Below are 25,362 nucleotides of genomic sequence, written 5' to 3'. Positions count from 1 at the left end.
CATCATCCTCCGATTCTAGAACAGAGCGGACAATGCACCTTCCATTCCAGCAGAGGGCAGATCCGCTTCTCCTTGTCCAGGGTGCTCTCATTTTTTTAAAAAATTTATTTATTTTTTTGAGGGGCCGGAACACCCTCGATGCGCTAGAAGGCGGAGGAGGAACTTTGTGCTTCTGGTGCCTGGAGAAGAGAACAGCCCTGCGCCTGAACTAAGCAGACAACCCGGCTTGCTTGCATCGCTTGTAGCGCAGAGACTCTTGTTTACTTTGGCCTGGTATTTGCACCGGTGGACTTTGTTATCTCGGCCGCCCCCCATCCCCTCCCCCCGGGCCACTCGCCACGCCCGACCCTGCGCGCCGGATTCCCGCTGCTCTGCCTATAAGTTCCTCCACCGCCGTCCTCTCGGTTACAGCTTCCGCTCGGTCTCGTCCGCCTGGAGTCTTCCTGCAACCCCGCGCCAGCCATGCAAGCCGCGGTGCTCTCGCTGGCCTTCTGCGCCCTCCAGCTGTGGCCAGCTGCGCGCGGAGGCCCCCAGCACCAGCGCTTTGATGCTCAGAACCACAAGTGGCCCGCACGGCTGTTCAAGGTGAGTGGCGGCTCCCGGGCTTGGGAGATGGGGTGGGAGAGCAAGGAGAGGCTGGGGACTGCTAAACGGGAAGGGTTAGGGTTACTCAATGAAGGAAAGCCATCGTGCCACGCGGATCGGGCAAAATCCAAAGAAACAAAACAAGGCAAAAACACGTGGCGCCTGAAAGACCAACGCAGCATCGCCTCGGGAGGACTGGTGATTCGGCTGATGGGAACTGGAGACCGACGGACGACGTTTGGAGGGCGAGGGGTTCCCCAACCCTGTCGTCGTCCTCGTCTAGTCCTTTAGTCGTGTCCGACTCTTCGTGACCCCATGGACCAGAGCACGCCAGGTCCTCCTGTCTTCCACTGCCTCCTGGAGTTGGGTCAAATTCATGTTGGTAGCTTCAGTGACACTGTCCAACCATCTCATCCTCTGTCATCCCCTTCTCCTCTTGCCCTCACACTTTCCCAACATCAGAGTCTTTTCCAGGAAGTCTTATTTTCTCATGAGATGGCCAAAGTATTGGAGCCTCAGCTTCAGGATCTATCCTTCCAGTGAGCACTCAGGGTTGATTTCCTTTAGAATGGATAGGTTTGTTCTCCTTGCAGTCCAGGGGACTCTCCAGAGCCTCCTCCAGCACCACAATTCAAAGGCATCAAATCCCCAACCCTGTACTGGTTCGTTATGTTTCCTCAGATCTTTCCGAGGATCTTTCCCTCTGCCTAACAGTGCCTTCTCCTGAGGTATTAAGACTTCTGCTCCTGTCACTGGATGTTTGTTTGTTTGCTTATGGTTTTAAGAGCTAAAAGCCATCAAGACAAATGAATTGATCATTAAAACCATAAAATAGGGAATAAAATAATTTCGTATATCAATTTGCCATTTCTTGCATCTGCAAGTATGTATTCTTACCAGTAAGGAAGAGTGAAATTTTGGCAGACAGGAACACTTGGTACTGATATTATTAAGTAAATTAGTTGGTTGCACTGACAGTGTCAAATGGTTATACTTGTATAATATAATTCAAGAGTGATTATGGCCCATGGTGATGATGATGATGTAGTGACTTGTGTCAGATGGAAGGCATAGCATTATGATCTGCCTTATGCAAAATGGGTCAGTGTCAGTTTCTTCTGTTAGAATCCAGGGATAGCTATTTTGATAATAAAACAAAGTCAACATTCCATATTAGGGCACATTTTTGTCTGTTCTCCCTCCTCCAGCATAAAGTTCTCTGCAAGCTTCTGCGGTCACCAGATCCACTTGATCAGTCTAGATGTTACAAAGAGTGAGCTGGGAATGGCAGGGGAGACTTCTCTCCAGAAAGTGTTTGCGTACCTCTGTCTTGGGTGTAGTACACAAGCACCTCGCAGTTCTTTCTTAACTGTGTCATTCTGCAGTGACATCTTGACCAAGGCTAAAGATGCTGCTTAAGAAGAGCTCTTGGTTCACATGGATTTCTACGGTAGATTTGTAGAGCTATCTACAATCATAGTCACAGAGGACAGTCATTGAGATAGTGACCACTCAGCCCTTCATAGCTGAATGTAGATTTGAATTAGAGAACCTCTTCCCTTGATCTAAGAGCCATGGTATCTTATGGGGAAAACAGGTCCATTTGTTAGAATCCTACACACATACATATTTCTTCTGAGCCAAAAGCATGATAAATGTTCCAGATGTGGTTGGATGAACATGTTTCCAGTAAATGACTTAGCAAGTAGGCATATCGTTCCTTAAGGATGTAGAAAAATGCCTTGTATAATGTCAGTTGAAGGATTCATCCTGTTCAGTAACACCAACTGGCTGCAGCCTTTCAGCATCTCAGACAAGGGTGAAAGATGTCTGTCATACCCTAAAGTTACTGGATGATGAATCATGGGCCTTTTTAGATGCTAAGCACCTGCTCGGTCCACAAGCTTTGGTGCCCCTCCTCCACTCCCAACAAAGCTTGGGGAAATATTTGGTTGGCAGCAACCTGCACTGTTAGTGAAGGAACAGATCCTTGAATTAAAGAAGGAGACTTTGTTGCATGGCAAACGTTTCCATTAGTCACAACCTTCTAAAGGAGACAAACATTTCATGAGATAACAATATGTATGCTTGTGTGTTTTGGCACAGTCACAGAGATACTTTTGTATAAAAGTACTTTCCATTAATTACAAAACTGCACTTAAGTTGGCTGAGCTTTGGAATGGTGAGGGTTTAGAGGTCATTTAAGCTATCAGAAGTCATGTGGCATAGTTTTCTTGAAACCAGAATTCAGGTATGGAATTACACGATTGACTGCTCTTCCAAAATGAAAACCCATTGCCTTATGTGGGTGTAACATGTAAGGAAGAAATGTTCTAACATTTATTAGAATGACTAGTCTGATAACCATAGAATCATAAAGTTGGAAAGGGCCTATAAGTCCATCGAGTCCAACCCCCTGCTCATCACAGGAATACTAATCAAAGGATATTTGCCAGATGGTTGTCTAAGCAGTTTCTCTGTGACATTGGGTGGCTTTGCAGAAAGTAGCAAAACAGGCAATCCTCAGAGAGTTGTCATAGAGTCATAGAGTTGGAAGAGACCAATGAGGTCATACAGTCCAACCCCCCACCATGCGGGAACATCCATCGGAGGACTCCCAACAGATGGCCATCCAGCCGTTGCTTAAAAACCTCCAAAGAAGGAGACCCCACCACCCTTTGAGGCAGCCTATTCCACTGCCGGACAGCTCTGACCATCAGGAAGTTCTTCCTAATGCTCAAATGCAATCTTTTTTCCTGTAGTTTGAAACCATTGCTCTGTGTCCTAGTCTTTGGAGTCCTGGAGAACAAACCTGTTCCCTCTTCAACCTGACATCCCTTCAAATATTTAAACATGGCTATCATGTCCCCTCTCAACCTTCTTTTTGTAATGCTAAACATTCCCAACTCCCTGAGCCGCTCCTCATACGACATTGCTTCCAGACCTTTACCCAGTTTAGTCCCTCCTCTAGATACATTCCAGGTTGTCAACATCCGTTTTGAACTGAGGTGCCCAGAACTGGACACAACACTCCAGGTGAGGTCTGACCAAAGCAAAATACTGTGGTACTATCACTTCTCTTGATCTAGACACTATATTCCTATTGATACAACCAAGAATCGCATTGGCTTTCTTGGCAGCCGTATCACACTGCTGACTCATGTTCAGCTTGTGATCTACCAAGACTCCTAGATCCCTTTCACAGGTACTGTTGTCTAGCCAGGTGTCTTCCATCCTATATCCGTGCAGTTCATTTTTTCTGCCTAGGTGTAGGACCTTATATTTCTCCCTGTTGAAATTCATTAAGTTAGTTTTGGCCCAGGATTCTAATCTGTCAAGGTCATTTTGAATTTTAATCCTGTCCTCTGGGGAATTAACAACCCCTGCCAATTTGGTATCATCTGCAAATTTAATCAACATACTCTCTATTCCTTCATCCAAGTCATTGATAAAGATGTTGAATAACACGGGACCCAGAACAGAACCCTGGGGCACCCCACTAGTCACCTCTTTCCAAGACGAAGGGGAGCAATTCGTGATCACCCTTTGGGTCCAGTCAGTCAACCAATTACTAATCCACCTAACAATAGCACTATCTATCCCACATTCTGCTAGCTTCTTTGCAAGAATATTGTGAGTAACTTTGTCAAAGGCCTTACTGAAATCAAGATTTGCTACATCCACAGTGTTTCCTTCATCCACCAGGCCTGTAACTCTATCAAAAAAAGAGATCAAATTAGTCTGGCATGACTTGTTTTTGAGAAGCCTGTGCTGACCTCTAGTAATGACAGCATTGCTTTCTAAGTAATTACAAACTGTCTGCTTAATGATCATCTCTAGAATCTTTCCAGGAATTGATGTCAGACTGATGGGGCAATAATTATTTGAGTCTTCTTTTTCCCCCTTTTTGAAGATAGGGACAACATTTGCCCTCCTCCAATCTGTGGGAACATCCCATGTTCTACAGGAATTCTTGAAGACTATTGCCAATGGTTCTGATATTACTTCTGCCAGTTTTTTTTAATATCCTTGGATGTAATTCCTCTGGACCAGAAGACTTAAATCCAAGGTAGCCAGGTAATCCTGTACTACTTCTCTACCTGTTCTGTGCTGCATTTCCCACACTAGTTCACCTGCTCTTCATCCCTCAGATTGAGAACTATTTTCCTTTTTGGAAAAAAACTGAGGCAAAGAAGGTATTGAGTAGTTCTGCCTTTTCCCTGTCCCCTGTTAGTAATTGGCCATCATCTCCACGGAGAGACCCTATCGTTTCCTTATCACCTTGGATGTTCCTTATCAGGGGGATCTTCAACCTTCTCATTTTCATGTTTCTTAGCTCTCTGTGTATATAAAAGTATACCCTGAGAAGGAAAGTTTGGTTGATTGGTTACCAGCCACAGTAAAAATGAATATAAAATTCTTAATAGACACTAATCTTTGAAGCAAACTAAAAGTTATTTAGTTAAGTTTAGTAACATATTATTATTATTATTTATTTATTTAATTTATATCCCGCCTATCTAGTCGTGGTGGACTACTCTAGCAACCCAAGGCTATGGTGTTCAATGTCAGTGGCCAAATTCCATTAGTTATGTCAGCAAGCATAAAGTGAATGGTATAATCTTTGGTTGTGAATTGCCTCCAGTTAAGAAATCAGCATAGACATGACACTGTCTGTTGCATACTGGGTTACACAACAGATGTCTACAGCAATATCTCATTTTGAGGCAAAACCTCCAAAATTATACTGTTTGTATTATCCCAATAGGATTTTGGCCAGTCTTTCAGAAAAAAAGTATCTTTTTTATTCTGTCATAATTAGCCCACCCTTAAAGTGCTTGCTCTGCGGGTTAAACCACAGAAGCCTCTGGGCTGCAAGGTTGGAAGACCAGCAGTCATAAGATTGAATCCACACGACGGAGTGAGCTCCCGCCGCTTGTCCCAGCTCCTGCCAACCTAGCAGTTCGAAAGCATGTAAAAATGCGAGTAGATAACTAGGTACCACCACTATAGGAAGGTAACGGCGTTCTGTGTCTAGGTTGCACTGGCCATGTGACCACGGAAGATTGTCTTCGGACAAAACACTGGCTCTACGGCTTGGAAACGGGGATGAACACTGCACCCTAGAGTTGGACACGACAGGACTAAATGTCAAGGGGAACCTTTACCTTTAAGGTGCTTACAGACTGAGTCTGGCTCTTACTGCTCAGAATTAAAGACGTCATGGCTATCTTTTTTTTCCCTTCTGTAGTAGAGTTTTGTCTGGTGTCTTCCTGGCCATTGTGAGAAAAGAATGTGAATAAGCCTTTGCTTTAATCCAGCTAAGCCTTCAAATTCATAGGAATTATACAATCAGATACTTAATAAGCACTTACAGACCTCATTAAGGCGATTATCTAATTAACTTCAAACCTATCATGTAACTTTGGATAACAGAGTGCTCTGTGCAATGTATATGTTGTGATCCTAATTTTGAAGAATGGTTGCAGTACAAAATGAACACGGGAGAAGCCCCAGATATCTCTTTCTTGCATAGAGTTGGTTTGATTCTGGAACTCCTGGTACTTTCAGCCGAGTAGGAAAAATTAGCCAGAATTTCATTTATTTGAAGGGCCTCACGGTGCATTGCTTAAACTGCTGTACTGCAGCCAAAAATGTGCTCACGACCTGGAGTTCAGTCCCAGGTAGCTGGCTCAAGGTGGCTCAGCCTTCTATCCTCCCAAGGTCAGTAAAACGAATACCCAGCTTGCGGGCTGGGGGGGGGAGGAATGAGTAGCCTGCTTAATTAACTTGTAAACCATCCAGAGAGTGCTTGAAGTGCTGTGGGGTGGTATGTAAATAGCACAGTTTGCTTTTGCTTTTACTGTATTTCTTTTGTACTCTTGCAAGACAGATTAATCGAAATCTGGAGTGAGCTCTTATCTTTTTTAGATTAGGCGTCCTTCAGTCTCGAGAGACTATGATAACGTGCTCTGTGTGGAGGACTTGGAACAGCATCTAGTGTGGCTGAGAAGGCCAATTCGAGAGTAACAATCCCTTCCACACTGAAGAACAATACAATCTGTCCCCTGTCCAGCTGCCTGATTTTGCTGGTTTCGGGACTGCCTCTTGGCCTCGGCCTGGTGGACAAGTGCCTCTTCAAATTGGGAGAGGCCATGATGCAACGCCTGCCTCCAGGCTGAGTGCTCAGATGTCAACATTTCCCATCTGTTGAGGTCCATTCTTAAGGTCTTCAGAACCTGCTTGCAGATATCCTTGTATCACAGCTGTGGTCTCCCTCTGGGGCGCTTTCCCTGCACTAATTCAAAGGAGAATTACATACATACTCCTCATACAGGAACTCTCATCACTTGCAAAATATACAGCTACTGTCTTGCATTGTGCATATTCTGATTTTGCCTTGCAGTGCCTCTACACCGGGCAAGGCCAGGCATGCCTTTGAGACACACAAAAGCTGTTTGCTGTACTCTTCTTTAACATCCCTAAATAGCAAAACAAACATGATCAGCATTGTCTCGGAGCCCTGCTTGAGAGCTGACAGGCACGCACAGCCTTAAAATTATGGCATCTTGCCACTTCATCCTGCCATAAGCCAACAGTTGCCTTCTATTTGGTCATTGTTGTATTTACAATTTTACATCTTGTATTTTTGCATGTTTATTGGTTCTATTGTTTTTAAATTTTGTAATGCCGCCCAGAGCAGACCATTCATCTAGATGGGTGAGGCATAAATCTAATAAAATAAATAAGAATAAAGTATTGACTGCTTGGTCAAAGAATAGTCTGAACCGTCACTTTTTACCGAACAGTCTTAAGTCAGAGTCTTAAACTAACAGAAAAAGCTGCTAATTAACAGAAAAGCTTCCTCTTAGTTAGGAAACTAACAGAAAGCTTTTCAAAGCTACTTTATTTGTCACTTCCTGGATATCTGATTGTGGATGTACTATAAACTCCCATAGCCAAATAGAATCAAGCAAGTCTTATAACATTTTAGAAAACTTAAAACTTAGCTAAGCGGGCTGTGTTAAATGAGTGACTTAATTTAAACTTTAGGCACGTGTTTTCAAGGAATGTGTTTTCCTCAGGTTTGGTGAATCCGTGAATTTGGACTTCATCCAAAATGGAGTGAAGGTTTATAGGACACAATGAATTAGTGAAGCATCTGGGGAGTGGCCCTGTGGTTGTCCACCCAGTCTAGCATATAGAAGCCTGGAGTACAGAGGATGATGAAATGGCAGTTTGTAGTGCTGTGCTGTTGTATCAAAAAAGATCCTGAGGAATATAAAAGCCCCACACAGAACTGAGGTTTTACTGGTTGAAGCTGAGGCAAGTTGTCCCTGTTCAACCAGTCTGTTTAAGCCAAGGCTGCAGCCTCCTACACGAGAGGCATTTGTTTGAGAAATAAGAGCCCTGTTTGCAGGTGTAACCAGAGCTTCGAAAAGACAATTTTTTCTTACAAACCAGAATTTCTCTACCCAACAAGATCACTGGTCCTGTTCACTGGAGGTGTCTCTGAGTCCAATCAATAAATCAATCAATAAAAAAAATCCAAGCTCTGGGCATAATTGCAGGGCGACTGCATGCTTACTTGGGTGCAGAACTGCTTTCTGCCTGGAAGTTGATATGTTTGAAGTGACTTTAAAAACAACAACAATGTCTGCAAGTTGATGTGTGTGGATGATCTGCATTATTGAGGTTAAAATGTCCAGCAGTAGAGCGGAGAGCTAATAGAAAGCACTGGGACGGCCAAGAGATGTATCGCAGTCTGAAGGGCCACAATAAAACAATTTCTCCTGCCTGCCTGTTTTCTTTTTCTTATCAGCTCACAGCTTACTCTGGCCTTCTGAAGTTTTCTATTGCTCAACCTGGCCCTTCTAAAAGCATAAAGACTGTTGTTGGCTATCTTCTCTTTAAGGCCTTGGGATTTAATGAAGCCTAATAAAGAAGTGCAGGCCTCCCTGAAAGAGGAACTATGGCGGCGGCAAGGTTCACTTTTGACTCGAGGGCTTGGGTTGCCAGATACGTGGGTACCAAAAAGGAGGACATAGAAAGACAAAAAAAGAGGACAGAGGAGGATGTATTGAATGTTTCATTTGAATTGTTCCGGATTAAACCCGTAATCAATACAATTTTATTCCAATAACTACCAATAAATGTCAGGGCGGGGAAAGATAGGGGGAGGGGGGTCCTTCCACTTCTCCCCCTCCCATTCAAAATTATAACATAAAATATACAAAAGCCAGACATTTTAAAGGTTTTTTATCTTTGCCTGCTGGACAGAGGACATTAGACTAAAAAGGAGGACATGTCCTCCTTTTGCCAGATGTCTGGCAACCCTATTGAGGGCAGGGAATCTCAGCAGTAATCATCCATACATAAATATTACAACAGACAGAAACATGAGATGTTTGGAGAAGTTAATGGTGTGCCAGCTAGTTTTCTGGCCCCAAGAAGGGGGTGGGGGTGGGGAAGAGTTGCATACAGGAGTATTTGTCAGAAGTGGTAGATCCCAACATATACATTAATGGAGGATCTCCTTTTTGCTCTTCAGATCTAGTTCTATAGCCCTGATTCAATTCACCCGACTTGTGCCGTAGGAGAGGGACGTCGTCGTCGTTTAGTCGTGTCCGACACTTCGTGACCCCATGGACCAGAGCACGCCAGGCCCTCCTGTCTTCCACTGCCTCCCGGAGTTCTGTCAAATTCATGTTGGTTGCTTCGCAGACACTGTCCAGCCATCTCATCCTCGGTCGTCCCCTTCTCCTCTTGCCATCACACTTTCCTACCTTATTTCCCCTCAAATTTATATTTCACCTTTTAGCAAAAATGGCACTCAGGGCCACAGGCAATAATAAAATGCAGATAAAATATGCAAGTAGATTAGTTAAGGCAAAACAAACAAACAACGAAAGAGCAGTAACGAGAACCATCTATCCAGTTAAAAACCCATGTGGCCAACAGATTATTTATCCTAAACCATTGTCTGAGTAGAAATACCTCTACCTGCAAAAGGAGGGACAACAAAGAGCACTCTAATTATACTTCTGTTCCATCTTTTTTGTAGGACAAACTGGATTCTCAGTGTGGTGTAGTGTATCTAGTGTTTGGGTGCAGGAGAGTCTAGATACCACTAGCATTCATTTCCTAGTGTATGTAGCTGCTACCCATTATTTCCTCAGGCTTGTCATCTGTTCTAGTTTGCTTTCCCTTCTTTCAACCCCCTGTCTCCTACGTAGCTCAGCATTCCTGTCCCTGTCCACTTTCCTGCCAGGAGTATGGCTGAGTGTGTGATGCTTGTACATAATCACATCCTTTCTTCCTCAACGTCCTCCTTCAGTTTTATATTTTCCCTACCTCAAGAGTCTGACGTTCTGTACTTCCTTCAGGCTCTTGATTTTCAGTTCACTACCTCCTGTTTGTTATGGCTTCATCCAGACCATGGCCCCCTTTTCAGTTTCGATGTAGTTCTTTTGACATGTTCTTCGTCTGAATCCTTTAGGTGGAGAGCTTTGAGTGGGAGAACTGTGGTCCTTCATCAGATCCTGCTGTGATTAAAAGCCTGTCTGTTGATCCGAGTCCAATTGAAATCCCAGGAAAAGTGACAGTATGCGCATCCGTCTCCACCACAGTGGCCGTCGAAGCACCTGTGCAGGTAAGGGAGAGGCAATGAGGCTAAGCCAGACAGAAATGATGCCTCACATGTCTGATATTCAGGAACCTCAAAATATACTTGGACTTTTCAGAAGGGTTAACAGAGTTTTCATGCTATGCAAGAAACAATCAAGTCTGGCATCAGATTACATATATGGCACTACTAATTGCTGTGTGGACGCACTGCAGCTTTTCCTGCTGACGCCTTGTGCTTTGCTTAGTTGGGATGAAAATGCAGAAGGAGAAACTGAAGAGTCAAGAAATTCAGGGCCTCTGCTTGAGTCAGTCAGAACCTTTATTGGCATTTTTCTCGCCTATCTGGTCGGGTCAGGACTACTCTAGGTGGCATACATTAAAAATCACATATACAGGGTAATAACTAACTATTAATTAACTGAATCTACAAATTCATTACGTTGCTGCTTGTGATGAGCTGTTTCCAAGGGAGGATGTGCTCAGCACCTCTGATTTTCAAGGAATTTATACTTTGTCTGTTCTGTCGTAGGATTCTTAGCACTGAAAGCTCTAGGAAAACGGAGGTGCTCTACACAGCATTGCTTAGCCATTAGGCTTCTCAGTCGGTGGGCCTCAGCCTTGATATCTTGATTTTTAGATGCCAGATGTACAGCCAGTCTTCCTACTTATTTTGGCTACATTTCATTGGCTGGACACTTCAATAGAGACAAGGGGTTAGCATGGCCAGTGTTCCACAATTGGGCCAAACAACCCAACATTTTCCCTCTGTCTGATATATAGTTCAGACTGGAGGTCATGTGAGGAGCGGAACATACACTTCAAGCAGGCATGTGCAACACCGTGCAGCCAGTGAGCCGCTATGCCAGGCTGCCTACCCAATCCTGTATGGAAGGCACCCGCCCATGCAGTGGTGCTTCTGCACCCTCCCCTCATACTGGCCCTGCTAGAAAAGGAAGACACAGGAACCATAGTGTGGTAAGGGGCTATTTGTAATGCCATGGCATTATATATAGGAGTTATGCAGAGAATTTGTAACAACTTCGAGTGATTTCATTGAACATCCCTCCCATCATGTCTTGGCTTCAAGGGGACCCCTCAGAGCCAGGCTTAAAAGCCACCCCTCCTGTCCTGACTGCCTCTCCGTTTGTGGTGACAACAGCATGTGGGGATGGTTGTGGAGGATTGAACTTCCAGCTCCACATGAGTGAATGAGTGCCTCCTTCTCTTGGGCTGGCTGGGCCATGTGACCTGGAGGGGGAAATCAAGTATTCTCAGTGGCATTGCCCTTTACCTGACATAGATGACTTCCACTATCATCTGGCCATTTTACCCAAATTAGTTACCTGCAGTCAAAGTTGGAACTTTCTGCTTTCCAGTCCCCCCATTTTTTTCTAGCAGCCTCCTTTAAAGAAAAGCAGGGGTTGAAAGAGGAAAGTACCGGCTGGCCTTTTAATGGATTGAAAATCAACCTGGACAGGGGATTTTTTTTTTAAAAAAGGACTAGAATTACATATGCAGGTTTAATGCAAAGTGTCCTCCTTTTTCATTAAGAAATATTATCTTCACTCTCCTTTTTGGTAATGCCTGTTCTCCTTTGTGGTGGTGTATCAATGGCCAACCTTCAAGGGTGTCATCAAGGTTTAAAGGATGTTATAAAAAGATATTCAAAATTAAATAACGTATGTTAAGAACACGTGTTAATTGTTTTTAAAATCTCACAATAATTACTCAACATGGGTCAGTCACATCTTTTTAAAAACAAAAAGGATTTGTTCCTTTGGCTTGCATAGTGAATATACAATTCCATTGAACTGTTTATAGCACTCAGTGTGCAGAATTAGGCTTTATTAGATTAGGCTCCCCATATGTATATGTTATCTTGAGGAATAATTTTATGTAGTCAGAAACATGGCAAGAGAAGGCATTTAAGTGTGCTCAAAATGGTAATGCTGGAAAACAGAGGCTAAGCAGGAGTGGGCTCTCGTCTCCTAGCCTTGCAGTTAAGATCTCATACATTAGGATCTCAAACAAGCCCCAGGCATGACAGTTATTGTTTACTGTCATTCCACCGGATCAAACCTACTATTAGAGAAATTAAGGCAGCTGTTTTCAGGCAGTGGATTCTGAACATCATGAAAGTTTTAAATGTATCATTACCCAGTTTTTAAGACCAGGGACCAAGAGAGATTTTCTGTCTCTTGTACCAAAATAATTTGGCTAGCCTTGGGTACTGTGTGTCTTGACCTGAATGTCTTGGGCCTGCTCTGTCTCTCAAGATGGGCTTTGCTAGATTCATATGATGGACAGAAGAAGTTCTATTTTCTTTCATAAACCCCAAATATATGTTTATAGATGGCCACAGCATGAAGGAAGCCAGAGCTTCCGCAGACCTAAGGGGTTTTAGCAATAGGGGCTTTTGGAGGTCATTTACTCATTGAGTCACCATCGGTCAGAAGTGACTTGTCAGCACATAACAGTATGTTTATCTCAGAACTGGGACTCAGGGCTGCCTCAAGTATAGTTTTTTTATTTGTTTTTAAAGGCAAAAATTAAAATAAAGTCTAAAACATTAAAATGGAATTAGCCGAATCCTGTTTCACAGCTCTACATATGGAACAGGGGTGCCATCAGTAGCAGTGGCAAATCATGTTGACTAAAAGCTTCCTTTGCTGATTTGGGACACATATGACTTATACATAATGCAGTGAATGTGTGTTCATTGTGAAAATACCAGTAAGAGCTGGGCTCATTATGACCTCCCTTAATGAAATATTAACTTCCAATTTTCTCCAAGTGCTACAAGTGTGGATAAAGCTCTCCCACACATCTGATGAGCTATCAGCAGAGATTGGGTTGGACCTAAGCCCTTCCTTTCCTGTTCAGCAACTTTGTTCCCAAATGTTAAGTACAGTGGTGCCTCACTTAGCGATTGCCTCGTTTAACGATGTATTAGCTTAGCGATGAGGTTTTTGGAGCAATTTTGCGCTCTGTTTAGCGATGTTCCCTATGGGGAAATTTCGCATAGCGATGTTCGGGACCGTGCCTCACTTAGCGATGACAGTTTAGGTCCCCCTGTTTTGCTTAGCAATGTCCGTTTTCGCTATTTTAAGTGTGTCTTAAAATGTTCAAAAACTGTTTTAAATGCTTGGGATCGTTAGCGCACCTTGTAAAACCTTTGCAAACTTAATTTGGCTTTGTTCTGACTCTTCGTTAATTTTTGGTGAATTTTTTCTTCCCCATTGGAATGCATTGAACTGCAGGTTTGATAGCTGTCAAACCTACAGTTCAGTGCATTCCAATGAGGAGGAAAATTCACCAAAAATTAACGAAGAGTCAGAACAAAGCCAAATGAAGTTTGCAAAGGTTTTAGAAGGTGCACTAACGATCCCAAGCATTTAAAACAGTTTTTGAACATTTTAAGACACTTTAAAAATAGCGAAAACGGACCTGTCAAAACCATTGGAATGCATTGAATAGGCTTCAATGCATTCCAATGGGGGAAACATTGTTTCGCTTAGTGATGTTTCCTATGGCGATTTTCGCTTAAGGACGGTAATCCGTTCCCATTGGAACGGATTAACTGGTTTTCAATGCATTCCTATGGGAAATGGTGTTTCGCTTAGCGATGTTTTCCCATAGCGATTTTTTTTTGGAACCAATTAACATCGTTAAGCGAGGCACCACTGTATCAACCTTGCCTGTAGAGGAGTGAAGCCAAAACAGTAGAGGCTAGAAGCCTAGACTGGTATAGATGATGTCAAAATAGAAGTTGCCTGCAAAAATGAAGGCAAGGCAAGGTTGTAGAGATCTGAAAAAATGGTACATGCCTACAAACTGTACCTAGTAGTGGTATCATAAAGTTAGATCTAAATGTTGGTCCCCTTCCCAAAGCACTGTGCTCTAAATGTTTAAAGTGCTTTCTTGCTCCCAGCCATTTCCCTCCCCACTTTTTTGAGGGGTGAGGAGAGTGTCTTGCCTTTGCTGGTTTTGTTATCATTCTACCGGCATTTCCCTCCAGCTTCCCTAATTGTTGCACTATTACATTTTTGTCATTGTTCCTGTTTTAAAGTGGAGGGAAGCTGAGGCAGACTCGACAACGAAACTGGCAGGAGGAGAAATGGTGTTCCTTGGTCAGAGGTAGCCTGCATGAATGCCTTGACTCGGCTGTCAACTTCCTTAAAAGATGTTCTGTGTAAGAAGTTCCTCCTGAATGTGTTTTTCAGCCTGAGTCAGACCTCTAGGTTACTTGCCTTTCTGCTACTTTCTCTCCTTTTACAGATTCCCAGAATGCCTTCAGGTATGGACCAGAATCCTCTAGCAGATTCATATGGGGATGAGTAAAATTGGGTAAATGGCTGCTTCTTAACAAGTTGTGGCTTGTGTTCCTACTTGTGCACCACACCACATGACTAACATGCAGCTAGGAATGTGAGCAGCACCATGTGGCGCAGAGGTTGAACTGCTGTACTGTAGCCAAGACTCTGTTCGTGATCTGAGTTCGATCCCAATGGGCTCAGATAGCTGGCTCAAGGTTGACTCAGCCTTCCATCCTTCCGAGGTTGGTAAATTGAGTACCCAACTTCCTGTGGGGGAGGTTTACAATGTGTAGCCTGCAGAATTAAATTGTAAACCGCCCAGAAAGTGCTTTAATTGCTATAGGGTGGTATATAAGCAGCATACTTTATTTTGCTTTGACAACTCACCATCAGGGATGTATGCAATTACACTTATACTAGTGTAAATCTGCAATAGGATTCTGGCCATGTAGTCCTGTCCAGGGTGCTTCAGGTCTAGTGCCTCACTGTGGTATGACATGTGCACAAGTTTGGAATAAAGGTTTGATCTTGTTAGTATTCTAACCTATTTTGCAAGGCAATCGTGGGCAGGTTTAGACAAAATTGGAAACTGAGGTTTGTCTGAAGCGAGTAAAGGAGATTGGGAATGGCTGCAAGAGCGGAAAAGAGGGATCTGTGTCCGTAGTTCAGTCCAGAAATGCATGCATGGTCAAACTGTGTTCTGTTCTCATATCTGAGCCACCTGCCTTCCCCAGTTCCCCTCCCCCCCTTTCTCTGTTAATAAATGAGTATATCTTCTGGTCTGGTGTCAGAAAAAGAGAAATGAGAATGCTGTGTGACTCTTTGCACAGTTGCATAAAAACATAGATTCAGACATTTTCAAAAAATTATGCAGAAGGAGGAAGTTCCATTTTCTACCAAGTTTTACGTGCAGTGTTGAAATAAGCATCTGTCAGGTGGAGTATATTAAAACTTTGTGTGTGGGAAAGAGAGATAGAAAGGACATGTGCCTACAAGAGCCATTTCACGGTTAGGGCTTCTGCATTTTTTATCTTTTGAGTTCCTTTTCGGAACAGAATACAGAACTGTGGCAAGAGGTAGCTTTATGGAATTTGTGTACCCTTTGTAGTGCTTCTTTAGTGCAACCAAAGCAAACTCCCACTTGCTTCAAAGGGCAGGAATTCTTCCTGAATGAAGACAGGTGCAGACAAATTGTGGCTATCCTGGGAATCAACCCAGGTATCTGTGCTATATAGCGTGACTGTGCTTGCTCTTGAGAGCAGCTTCCAAAACGGGCTGCTGTGATTTAAAAAGTAAGCTAGGAGGCATAGTCAGTGCTAGCTCCAGGAATCTGGAGGATTCCTTGGCTGACCAACCTTGGTATCCCCATCTTACACGGTATACTCTGTCCACTTCTTAGTGAGGTTTTTGGGGTAAAGAACTCTATCACCCGTGAAGTCTGAAGGATAATTGCCATCCAATTAGTATTAGACATGGAGGTGTAAATTAAGTTAGTTCATTTTCAATATGGACACAGTTCAATTACTACAAGACACAGCTTGATATGTATGGGTGGGGTCTAGTCACCTCAGCTGTTCCCAGAAGCACGGATGAAAGCAGAAGTGGCTTTGAGAGCCTTTAATAACCCAAACTTTCTGGCCTCATGAACTTTTGGTCATGTGTATCTTGCTGGCAGGAGATGAAAAAGATCTGGTTCAAACCAGCTGGAACTGGGAGAGTTCCTTATGACATGTCTTACTCATCAGGCTGCACATCATGCGTGATCTTCTGTAAGAGACGTTTAATGCCTTTTCTCCACAGTATCAGCAGAAATAAGCAAGGCAATAGACAGATATGTTTAAGGAAAATATTTTCTTAGGCTGATACTTTTGTTATTCTATCTTCCACATTTACCAGAACAGGAGCCGCACGGACCTTCTATGGGGCTGGGCAGGAAGGAGGGCTGTTTTAAGCCTTTCCATGTCTGTTCTTGGATGTGGTGGCACTGTGGGTTAAACTGCAGAAGCCTCTGTGCTGCAAGGTCAGAAGACCTGCAGTCGTAAGATCGAATCCACACGACGGAGTGAGCTCCCATCTCTTGTCCCAGCTCCTGCCAACCTAGCAGTTTGAAAGCACATAAATGCGAGTAGATAAATAGGTACCACCACGGTGGGAAGGTAATGGCATTTCATGTGTAGTAGTGCTGGCCACGTGACCATGGAAACTGTCTGGCTCTACGGCTTGGAGATGGGGATGAACACCGCCTCCCCCCCTAGAATCAGACACAACTGGACTAAATGTCAAGGGGAACCTTTACCTTTACTATTTCTGCTCTTTGCCTATTGAAAATTTCACCTACACACAACTTTGTTATTTTTTTTTTATCTCTGAGGGTTAAACTACTTGTGTTAGAAGTAAAAAAAAAGCAGCAGCTGTCTTAAAGTTGCAGGTGTTTTTACTCAAAAGTAAGCATATGGGCCCTAATGCACAGAAAGAGGCATATCCTCTCCTCGGTCTATTTTAAAATCCATTTACCCCTCCCAAGTGAGAGGAGAGACTCTGGGGTAGTGGACAGAGTGATGGAAGAGGACTCAGGAGACCTGAGTTCAAATCCTCAATTGGCCATGGAAGCTCAGGAGATGGGGGAGTGGCAGTGGTACCATACCTTACATAACTCACCTACCTTGAAAATCTTGTCAGGGTTGCTTTTGGTAGGATGCAGCTCGACAGCATGTAGCAACCACCACACACACACACACACACACGGCTTTTAAGAAACCTCCATTAGGAGGATGGAGAGGCAGCAGGAGAATTTTGGGCAAACAAGCAGATGGGGAGGAGGAGGTTACAGTTCTTCTTTCTCTTTCCCCTTCCAAACCCCTGAACCAGTGACATGATGTAGTAAAAGGAAACCAGGAGGGCTTTGATGTCCATAGGCTCTCATTCTCAGCAGCAGTGAAAGAGACACTGCAGGACCTCATTGTCTTGCCATGCCATTTTCTTGCTCTTTACTGCCCTTTTGTGGAGACTTGATGGCACAGGTTGCCTTGGTGAATAGACCCAAACCTGCTGCATTTTATCTCTCAGGAACCACCTAGCCAGGTGCTTCCCGGGTCTTACAGGTGCCTTAATTAGATATATATCAAACAAGTGGGCATAGCTCATTGGTAGAGCAGCTGCTTTGCCCATAGAAAGCCCTTAGTGTCTCTTCTGGATGCCAGGAAATAGAGAAAGAAATCCATGCCAGACCCTGCAGAACAGCTAAAACTAGCCGGGGCTATAGAGATAAATAGTGACCTGGTACATGACAACATCCTTTGCTCCTGTAGTTTCTTGCCACAGAGATTCCTTTTTCTGCATTTCTCTTTCTCCCCTTTTAAAATAAACCAGATAGCCTTTAAAGGGAAAAAAATCATGAAAAATGAATGTATACCAGTGGCACTAACCATACGTCACCTCCCAGTATGATCAGTTTTAATTAAAATGGCCTCCCCCCCACACACTATTGTTGTGTTGAAATGATAACTAGAGAAGTAAGGATGAAACTTAGCTGCATAACTCCCAGTAGAAAAGAATTCTCACAAAACAGGTGGCATTATGAGTCGCACACATTCAGGTAACAGCCTATAGGTTGTTCAGGCGGCATCGGAAGAGACAAGCCTTACACCTCCCATCCCTTTCAGTTTCATGTGCAACCAGACTGGGAGCTGACTTTTACTTCAACCCTGGCAGCTGGACCTGAATGTCTTGCCCCTCTGGATTTAAAAACACTTGTATTCTAATAGGTCAAGTAAATGTTGGAAATGTCATTAAAAAAACTGGAACCCATTATCACCTCTGGTGGACTTGTGATAAAGCAAAAAAACTTTTGGAACAAAATACATACATGGCCTGTTAAAATAATCAAAAAGCATGTAGACTTTAGGCCAGAGCTCTTTCTGTTAGGTATAATACCAGAAAGTGTTGATAAACAAAATGTATATTTAATACTGCATGTTTTAACAGCCGCGAGGATTATATATGCACAGTACTGGAAAAAGGAAGGAACACCTACGGATCAAGAAATAATTAAAAAGATATTGGACTGTGCCAAAATGGATAGACTAACACTGAAAATCAAAGGGAAAGAAGATAAATATTATCAAACATGGGACTTGTTTTATCAATGGTTAGAAGGATGTTGTATAGATTAGGAGCGTAATGTGTATGGTAGTTGTTTTAACAAATGATTAGAAGCTGTACCCAGGTGGCACGATGTTAAATCAACATGGATGGATTTTATATAATTAAAAAATAAACACTTTCAGGCAGCAGATTTAGATAAGGGGTAGGGATAACAAACTATGTGATACACACAGCTTTGCCCTCTGTGAGGAGAAAGGCCAGGAGGGGTGAAAGAACAGCGTGACTGCCAAATCTGCCTTCCAGGCTCTGCCACCTGAAAAAAGTGCCTCACTCACTGTCTAGTGGTAGAGCTGGCCCTGAGAATTGCTCCATGAAAATGTTACTGAGGAAGAGAGGAACATTTATGGAGGAAAGTGCCAGGCCATTTAAACATTTTTATCTGTGGATTTTTTCTTTCTAGGCAGACGTCACTTTGGAGAAGAGACTTGGTCAAATGTGGATTAAGATCCCCTGCGTGGATAAACTCGGGAGCTGCTTCTATGATGACGTTTGTGCCATACTGGAGTCTCTTATCCCTCCTGGCGTAGCATGTCCGGAACCCCTGCTGTCTTATGGCATACCTTGCCATTGCCCCTTCAAAGCGGTAAAGTCAAACGTCACCTTGTTGTTCTCTGCTCTTGGGAACAAAATACAAATCCTAGTTGGAATAGCAGCCTCTTGAGCTGGACTTCTCTTTGTTTATTCATTTGGGAAAGACTGGGCTGTTTTTAATCCTGTTGCTTCATGGACAAGACCATCTGGCTGTTTACAGAGGGAGCTGTAAAACTCATAGAACTACAAAGCCCTTGTCTTGCACTTCTGAATTTAAAAACACGCATACACATGTATTAAGAAATTAGGACAGGAAAGGGAGGAGAATTGAAATGGAACTGGATTGCTGAATTTTCAGTGCAAATCTCACTGCTTGGTTCCTGAAGCAAGGGTTTCAAAAATGCAACTATTCTGGAAAGTTGGGTAAGAACCTTAATTATGTTCTGTTCCTGCCCAATTCTGTTGCTGTTCTTCATCTTGCCAGTGTTAACTTTAAAATGAGGCAGCCTATAAGACCTTTTCCAAGTTCCTTTAGCATTTCAGGGTGTGCCAAGCCGAGGTTCATCATTTGTGCTGTGCTCCTGCTGTAGCTCCTATGTACTGGATAAGTGGACAGCAGCTTGAACCTTGGAAGATTTAGAGATCAGAAACCACATCTCCCAGCGTGCAAACAAAGTACAGAAAATAACATGTTCTTCCTTTTGACATGTCAAATCCATTGTCTTGACCAGGCAAATTTAGATTGGTGATCAGCTGATACCAGTGTGGAGCTGGTTCTTATTTTGGAGATGGGGGGAGGGATGTGTCCATTAATCTGTAATTTCTTATTTTTCATCAGTTTGTGCCTTAAGCAGTGTAATGTGTACATTTGGATCAAGCATGAGCCAGTGTGCTTTCTCTGGATTCTTAATCACTCCATTTGTCCTCTGATCTGTGCCTTTTTCAAACACTGTGTGCAGAGCTGGCAGCAGCCACCACTTTCTCCTGTTTGTCCTCCAGAAAGCCAGAGAAAGAACCCACCCAAGGTTTAATCTGTAGTTTGTTTCACTGCCTTGTTAAGAAATAGAGAGATACCAGCCAGAGCGCCTGGTTTGTACATCATGCTAAACAAAATGTACACCAAAGGTCTGTGAGTTTTTCCCCACCTAAAGTACTGTGCTGCAAGGCTGAATTTCAGTCGGGATTTAGGCCCTGGCATGGTACTGAAACAACACTGGCTGTCCTGCAAGATGGTCTCCTAAGGAAGGCAGATGGGTGACTGTAACCCTATTGATCCGCCTGAATTTTTCTGTGTCCTTTAATAGTATGGATCATAGTATCCTTCTGGAAAGGCTATGAAGCTTAGGGATAGGGGACTCTGCTCCCTGCTATTTCCAGTCCTACCTGGATAGCTGATCCCAGATGCTACAGCTTGGGGATGACATCTTCACCTCTTGGGATTTCTCCTATGGAGTCCCACAGAGGTAGACCATTTCTCCAATGCTTTTTAATAGCTATATTGAGTCCCTGGGAGAAGTCTTTCAGATATTTGAGGTAGGCTGATGACACACAGCTGTACAGTATTTCTCATATACTTTACCTGTAGGTGATGGTTTACAAAGGTACCTGGCCACTGTCTAGCATCTATAATAGAAAGGACAAGAGCGAATAAACAAAAACTGAATCCAGATAAGATGGAGATGCTACTGTTAGGAGGATTATTGGAAAGGTTCTAGGGAAATTCAGTTGCTCTTTATGGAGTTACACTCCACTGAAGAACTGGGTCCACACTTGGGGGTACTCTTGAACTGTCTATGGAGGCTCAAATATCAGCCAGTGCCTTTTAGCAACTCCAATCGATTGCCCAGTTGCCCCCTACCTAGATAAGAAAGGCCTAATCACAGCAGTTCATGCAATGATAATCTCACAAATGGACTACTGTAATGCTCTCTAGTAGAGATGGGTAGGAACCACTGCTTTGGTGTGGCTCATTTCCCAGCTGAAATCTGCCATTCAGTGCTTGGTCCCTTCCAGCAGCAGCACCCGCAGGAGGCAAGGTGGGGTGGGGCAAGGCACTGAACCACGGATCAGCTGTTCAGCCAGGAAATGAACCATGTCCAAACTAGCCATTTGTGCCCATTTGTGCTCCCTGCATAGGGCTGCATAGAAACTTCAGCAGGTCCAAAATGTGGCAGATCAGATTCAGATTAGGCATCCTTCAGTCTCGAAAGACTATGTGCTCTGTTTGGAGGAATTGGAACAGCATCTAGTGTGGCTGAGAAGGCCAATTCGAGAGTGACAATCCTTTCCACACTGAAGACAAATACAATCTGTCCCCTGTCCAGCTCCCTGATTTTGCTGCTTTCGGGACTGCCTCTTTCCCTCAGCCTGCTGGACAAGGGTCTCTTTAAATTGGGAGATGCCATGATGCACCACCTGCCTCCAGGCTGAATGCTCAGATGGCAAAGTTTCTATCTGTTCAGGTCCATTCCTAAGGTGTTCTTGTATCGCTGTGGTCTCCCTCTGGGGCGATTTCCCTGCACTAATTCTCCATACAGGAGATCTTTTGTAATCCAACCATCAGCCATTCTCATGACATGCCCAAGCCAACGCAGACATCACTGTTTCAGTAATGTATACATGCTAAACATTCCAGCTAGTTCCAGGACTACTCTCTTTGGAACTTTGTCCTGCCAGGTGATACCAAAAATGCTCCAGACACAATGCATATGGAACATGTTCAGCTTCCTCTCCTGCCATGCACAAAGGGTCCATGACTCACTGCAGTACAGGAGTGTGCTCAGGACACAGGCTCTATAGACCTGGATCTTGGTATATGCCGTCAGCTTCTTATTAAGCCATGCTCTCTTTGTGAGTCTAGAGAACATGGTGGCTGCTTTGCCGATGAGTTTATCCAGCTCAACATCTAGGGATGTTGGTAAGCCAAGGTACACAAAGCCATGAACAACCTCCAATTCTTGTGTGGAGATGGTAATAGAGGGAGGTGAGTCCATGGCCCATGCCTTGTGTTTTCTTCAGGCTGATTGTTAATCCAAAGTCTTGGCAGGGCTTGCTAAAACGATACATGAGTTGTTGGAGGTTTTCAGCAGAGTGGGCAACAACAGCTGCATCATCAGCAAAGAGGAAATCTCGCATGCATTTCAGCTAGACTTTGGTCTTCGCAATCAATCTAGAGAGATTAAAGAGCTTTCCATCTGATCTAGTCCGGAGATAGACACCTTCTGTTGCAGTTCCAAAGGCGTGCTTCAGCATGACAGAAAAAATATCCCAAAAAGGGTTGGCACAAGGGCACAGCCCTGTTTCACTCTGCTTCGGATGTCAAAGGGATCTGATGTTGAGCCATCAAAAACTACAGTGCCCTTCATTTGCTCATGAAAGGACCTGATGATGTTAAGGAGTCGAGGTGGACAACCAATCTTGGGAAGTATTATAAAAAGGCCGTCCCTGCTAACCAAATCAAAGGCCTTTGTGGGATCTATGAAAATGTTTCAGCCAGACTGATTTCTGGGATAAGTCAATTCGATCATATATTCCCAGTCTTCGCGCACCTTCATTGGCTTCTGGTCAGTTCCCTTACTGAATTCAAAGTGCTAGCTATGGCCTGTAAAGCCCTTAACTGTTCCCAGGGGCAGATGAAAAATAAAGTCCTGCTCTGGTAGATAAAGCAAATATGGCATACACTGCACTGCTGAGACATGTTGACAGTTTGTGTTTCCTTCCTTTTCAGGGTTCTTACAACTTGCCTTCCTCCGAATTCTTCATACGCAATATAGACCTACCTTCTTTCCTCACCAACGGGGACTACAAGCTGAAAGCTGTGCTGAAGAGTGGCGATCAAGAGCTTGCCTGCATCCAGGTGTCCTGCTCTCTACAGGCCCAGAGCTGGAGGTTTTAAGGCATCATTGGGGCCAAGTGCCATTTTATCTTCCTGCTACTTCTGTTCTCTTGATACTAATACTCACTTTTCGGCCTTAAAGGGAGGGGTTATAGTTACTGCTTTTATGATGTGTTCTTAATCACTTCGAAAGACAAATCATGTGCAATGAAGAAATGTTTCTGATTAGAAGCTGGGATGACTGATCAGCCGATGTTTAGCACTGTAGGGATGTGATGTCTTCTATTGGAATGGTGGAGGTGGGGGTGGGATGGATGGTAGTCATGGGCCAAATGCCCCTTCCAGAATGTGAACATACCATAGAAGGACACTTATATGGTCTTTACCCATTGTTAGGGATATGAAATGTCCTTGCATTCCATGAGCTTTACTATGAAAGGAGAACCCATTAAGGGTTTGAGATACTAGAGGGTCGTGCATGCATGTGCCTCTGTAACACAATAGCCTGCCCAAGAGCCCACCAAGAAGAAGAGAGAGGAAGATAGCACCCTTTCTGGTGCTTAAGAGTCCTGAATAGCCAAGCAGGACCTGTTACTTCTTTCTTGCCCCCTCATTGCCTATCTGCCTGAGTGAGGTGGCTACTTAACTTTCCCACATCACTTTATATGCATGGGCATTTTTGACCCTTCAATTGGCCAGATAGCCCAGCCTTATTCTGCCTGAGTTGTGTTTTCTGAATGAGGGCCCCAAGAGCCAATCTGGGGAAGGGACAAGGGGGAAAATCTCCTGACTACACTTGCTTTTTTTTTTTTTAAAAAACACCCTTTTATATCCCACTCTAAACCATAGGTCATGTCATACTGTTTAACACATCTGGCTTGACACGCATCACTTGTACAATGGTGTCTTCTGAACAATAAAGTTAGAGTTTGTTTCGAGGGGGGCGTGATCTTGAAGGCAAAACAAGCATGGAGGGCAGTTTGAAAAATGCCATTTGTGCCGGGGGCGCGGGGGGAGCGGCTGAAAGACATGTACGAAGTGGTCCTTCTGTACATGTTTGACTGTGCCAATGCTCTGCAACATGACTAATAGTGAAGGATATTGGCTTCCATGGGGCAGAATGTAATCTTCCAAATTCTGAAACATCAGGAAGACTCTCAAACACAAAAATCTGTATAGAAGATTATTAATATGTTTACATTTCTTGTGGAACTTTACTACCCTTTCTGGAGAAGATGTGGTATCCCTACATTATTCACCTATTGAAGGCAAATTGGCACACTTCTATATGGGAATTTTCTCTTGTCCAACTAGAGAAAGTTACTGACTTTCTGCTGTGTAAGAAACCAGTTGGCTCCATGCTCTTACAGGATTTCGGGGAGCCATACTTTGGATTGAGCAACCTAATTGGCTTATCTACTTTCTAAGTAGTACCACCATTTTGGAGCACAATTAACCTACCTGTGAATTAAATAATCTGAAGACATGAATATAAGTATCAGTTGAATAAAAGATCTATCAGCTGCCAATTTAACTGCCATGTCTTGTGTCCTCTGAATGGTGGCTGTTTGAGAGTCTTGTCAACAATGTAGTTCTAGGAGGACATGGACACATTTGTTTAGTATGCAAAATGTATAATAATATCACAATCTTTCAAAGTTTAAGATGCAGACTAATTGCTTCATATCTCCCTCTAAAAACAAAATACACTGCAGTTTATATAAGATTAAAAGGCAAAACTAGACTGAGAAAGGTTGCAGTGCTTAATCTGGGCAGATTAGCTCTGGGTTGCTTGCAAGTTAAGAGCTCTGAAGAAGGGGAGTGTCGTCTGAGGACTGATTTCCTTAACTCTTTTTAGGAGTCCTTCCTACCCTTTTCATTTTATGGTTGTATAACACAATAATCCAGCATCTTTCTCCATGTACAGATACAGTGCACAGCGTAGCATCTGGTATCACTGTTTCTAAGCATGCCATTGACATTGTGACCCATATGCAACCTGTTGATACTGGTCTGTGTTCGTTAGCCTTAATTTAAATGTTGCCATATAATCTTACGAGTAGATGACTGGTACTTTATGCGTAGGACAAAATGACTTTATTATTGTCCCTGATTTTGGTACATTTCATGAATGATAATTTTTCAGTTTATTTGATTAATTTTTTAAGCATTTGGAATGAAGATAATTTTATCAACAACTAGCTGGTTTATCTTTTGGGGTCCAGTTTCATATTGAAAAAAATCCTGTGGTCATCAATGTTGGTGCCACAAAGAAGTATTGAATAAATATTTTTATTAATCCTA

General features: G+C 43.4%; 1 protein-coding gene across 1 annotated transcript; it reads left to right on the top strand.

Moving 5' to 3' along the window:
• The first annotated feature begins 322 nt into the window (after window positions 1-322).
• GM2A (ganglioside GM2 activator) lies at window positions 323-25,362 on the top strand. The gene is made up of 4 exons (XM_020809956.3): window positions 323-585; window positions 10,085-10,237; window positions 19,093-19,275; window positions 22,951-25,362. The coding sequence occupies exons 1-4, from the start codon at window positions 463-465 to the stop codon at window positions 23,116-23,118; spliced, it is 627 nt and encodes a 208-aa protein (XP_020665615.3). The 5' UTR covers window positions 323-462; the 3' UTR covers window positions 23,119-25,362.

This window comes from Pogona vitticeps, chromosome 2, assembly GCF_051106095.1.
Source record: "Pogona vitticeps strain Pit_001003342236 chromosome 2, PviZW2.1, whole genome shotgun sequence".
Taxonomy (NCBI): domain Eukaryota; kingdom Metazoa; phylum Chordata; class Lepidosauria; order Squamata; family Agamidae; genus Pogona; species Pogona vitticeps.
This window is presented reverse-complemented; position numbering and strand designations above follow the sequence as displayed.

What these genes read in the sequence shown, in the direction of transcription:
- GM2A (XM_020809956.3), top strand. Translation starts at nt 463, where the DNA reads ATGCAAGCCGCGGTGCTCTCGCTGGCCTTCTGCGCCCTCCAGCTGTGG. An exon ending in CCGTCGAAGCACCTGTGCAG is followed by an intron (nt 10,238 to 19,092) that starts GTAAGGGAGAGG and finishes TTTTCTTTCTAG; the next exon opens with GCAGACGTCACTTTGGAGAA. An exon ending in GCCATTGCCCCTTCAAAGCG is followed by an intron (nt 19,276 to 22,950) that starts GTAAAGTCAAAC and finishes CTTCCTTTTCAG; the next exon opens with GGTTCTTACAACTTGCCTTC.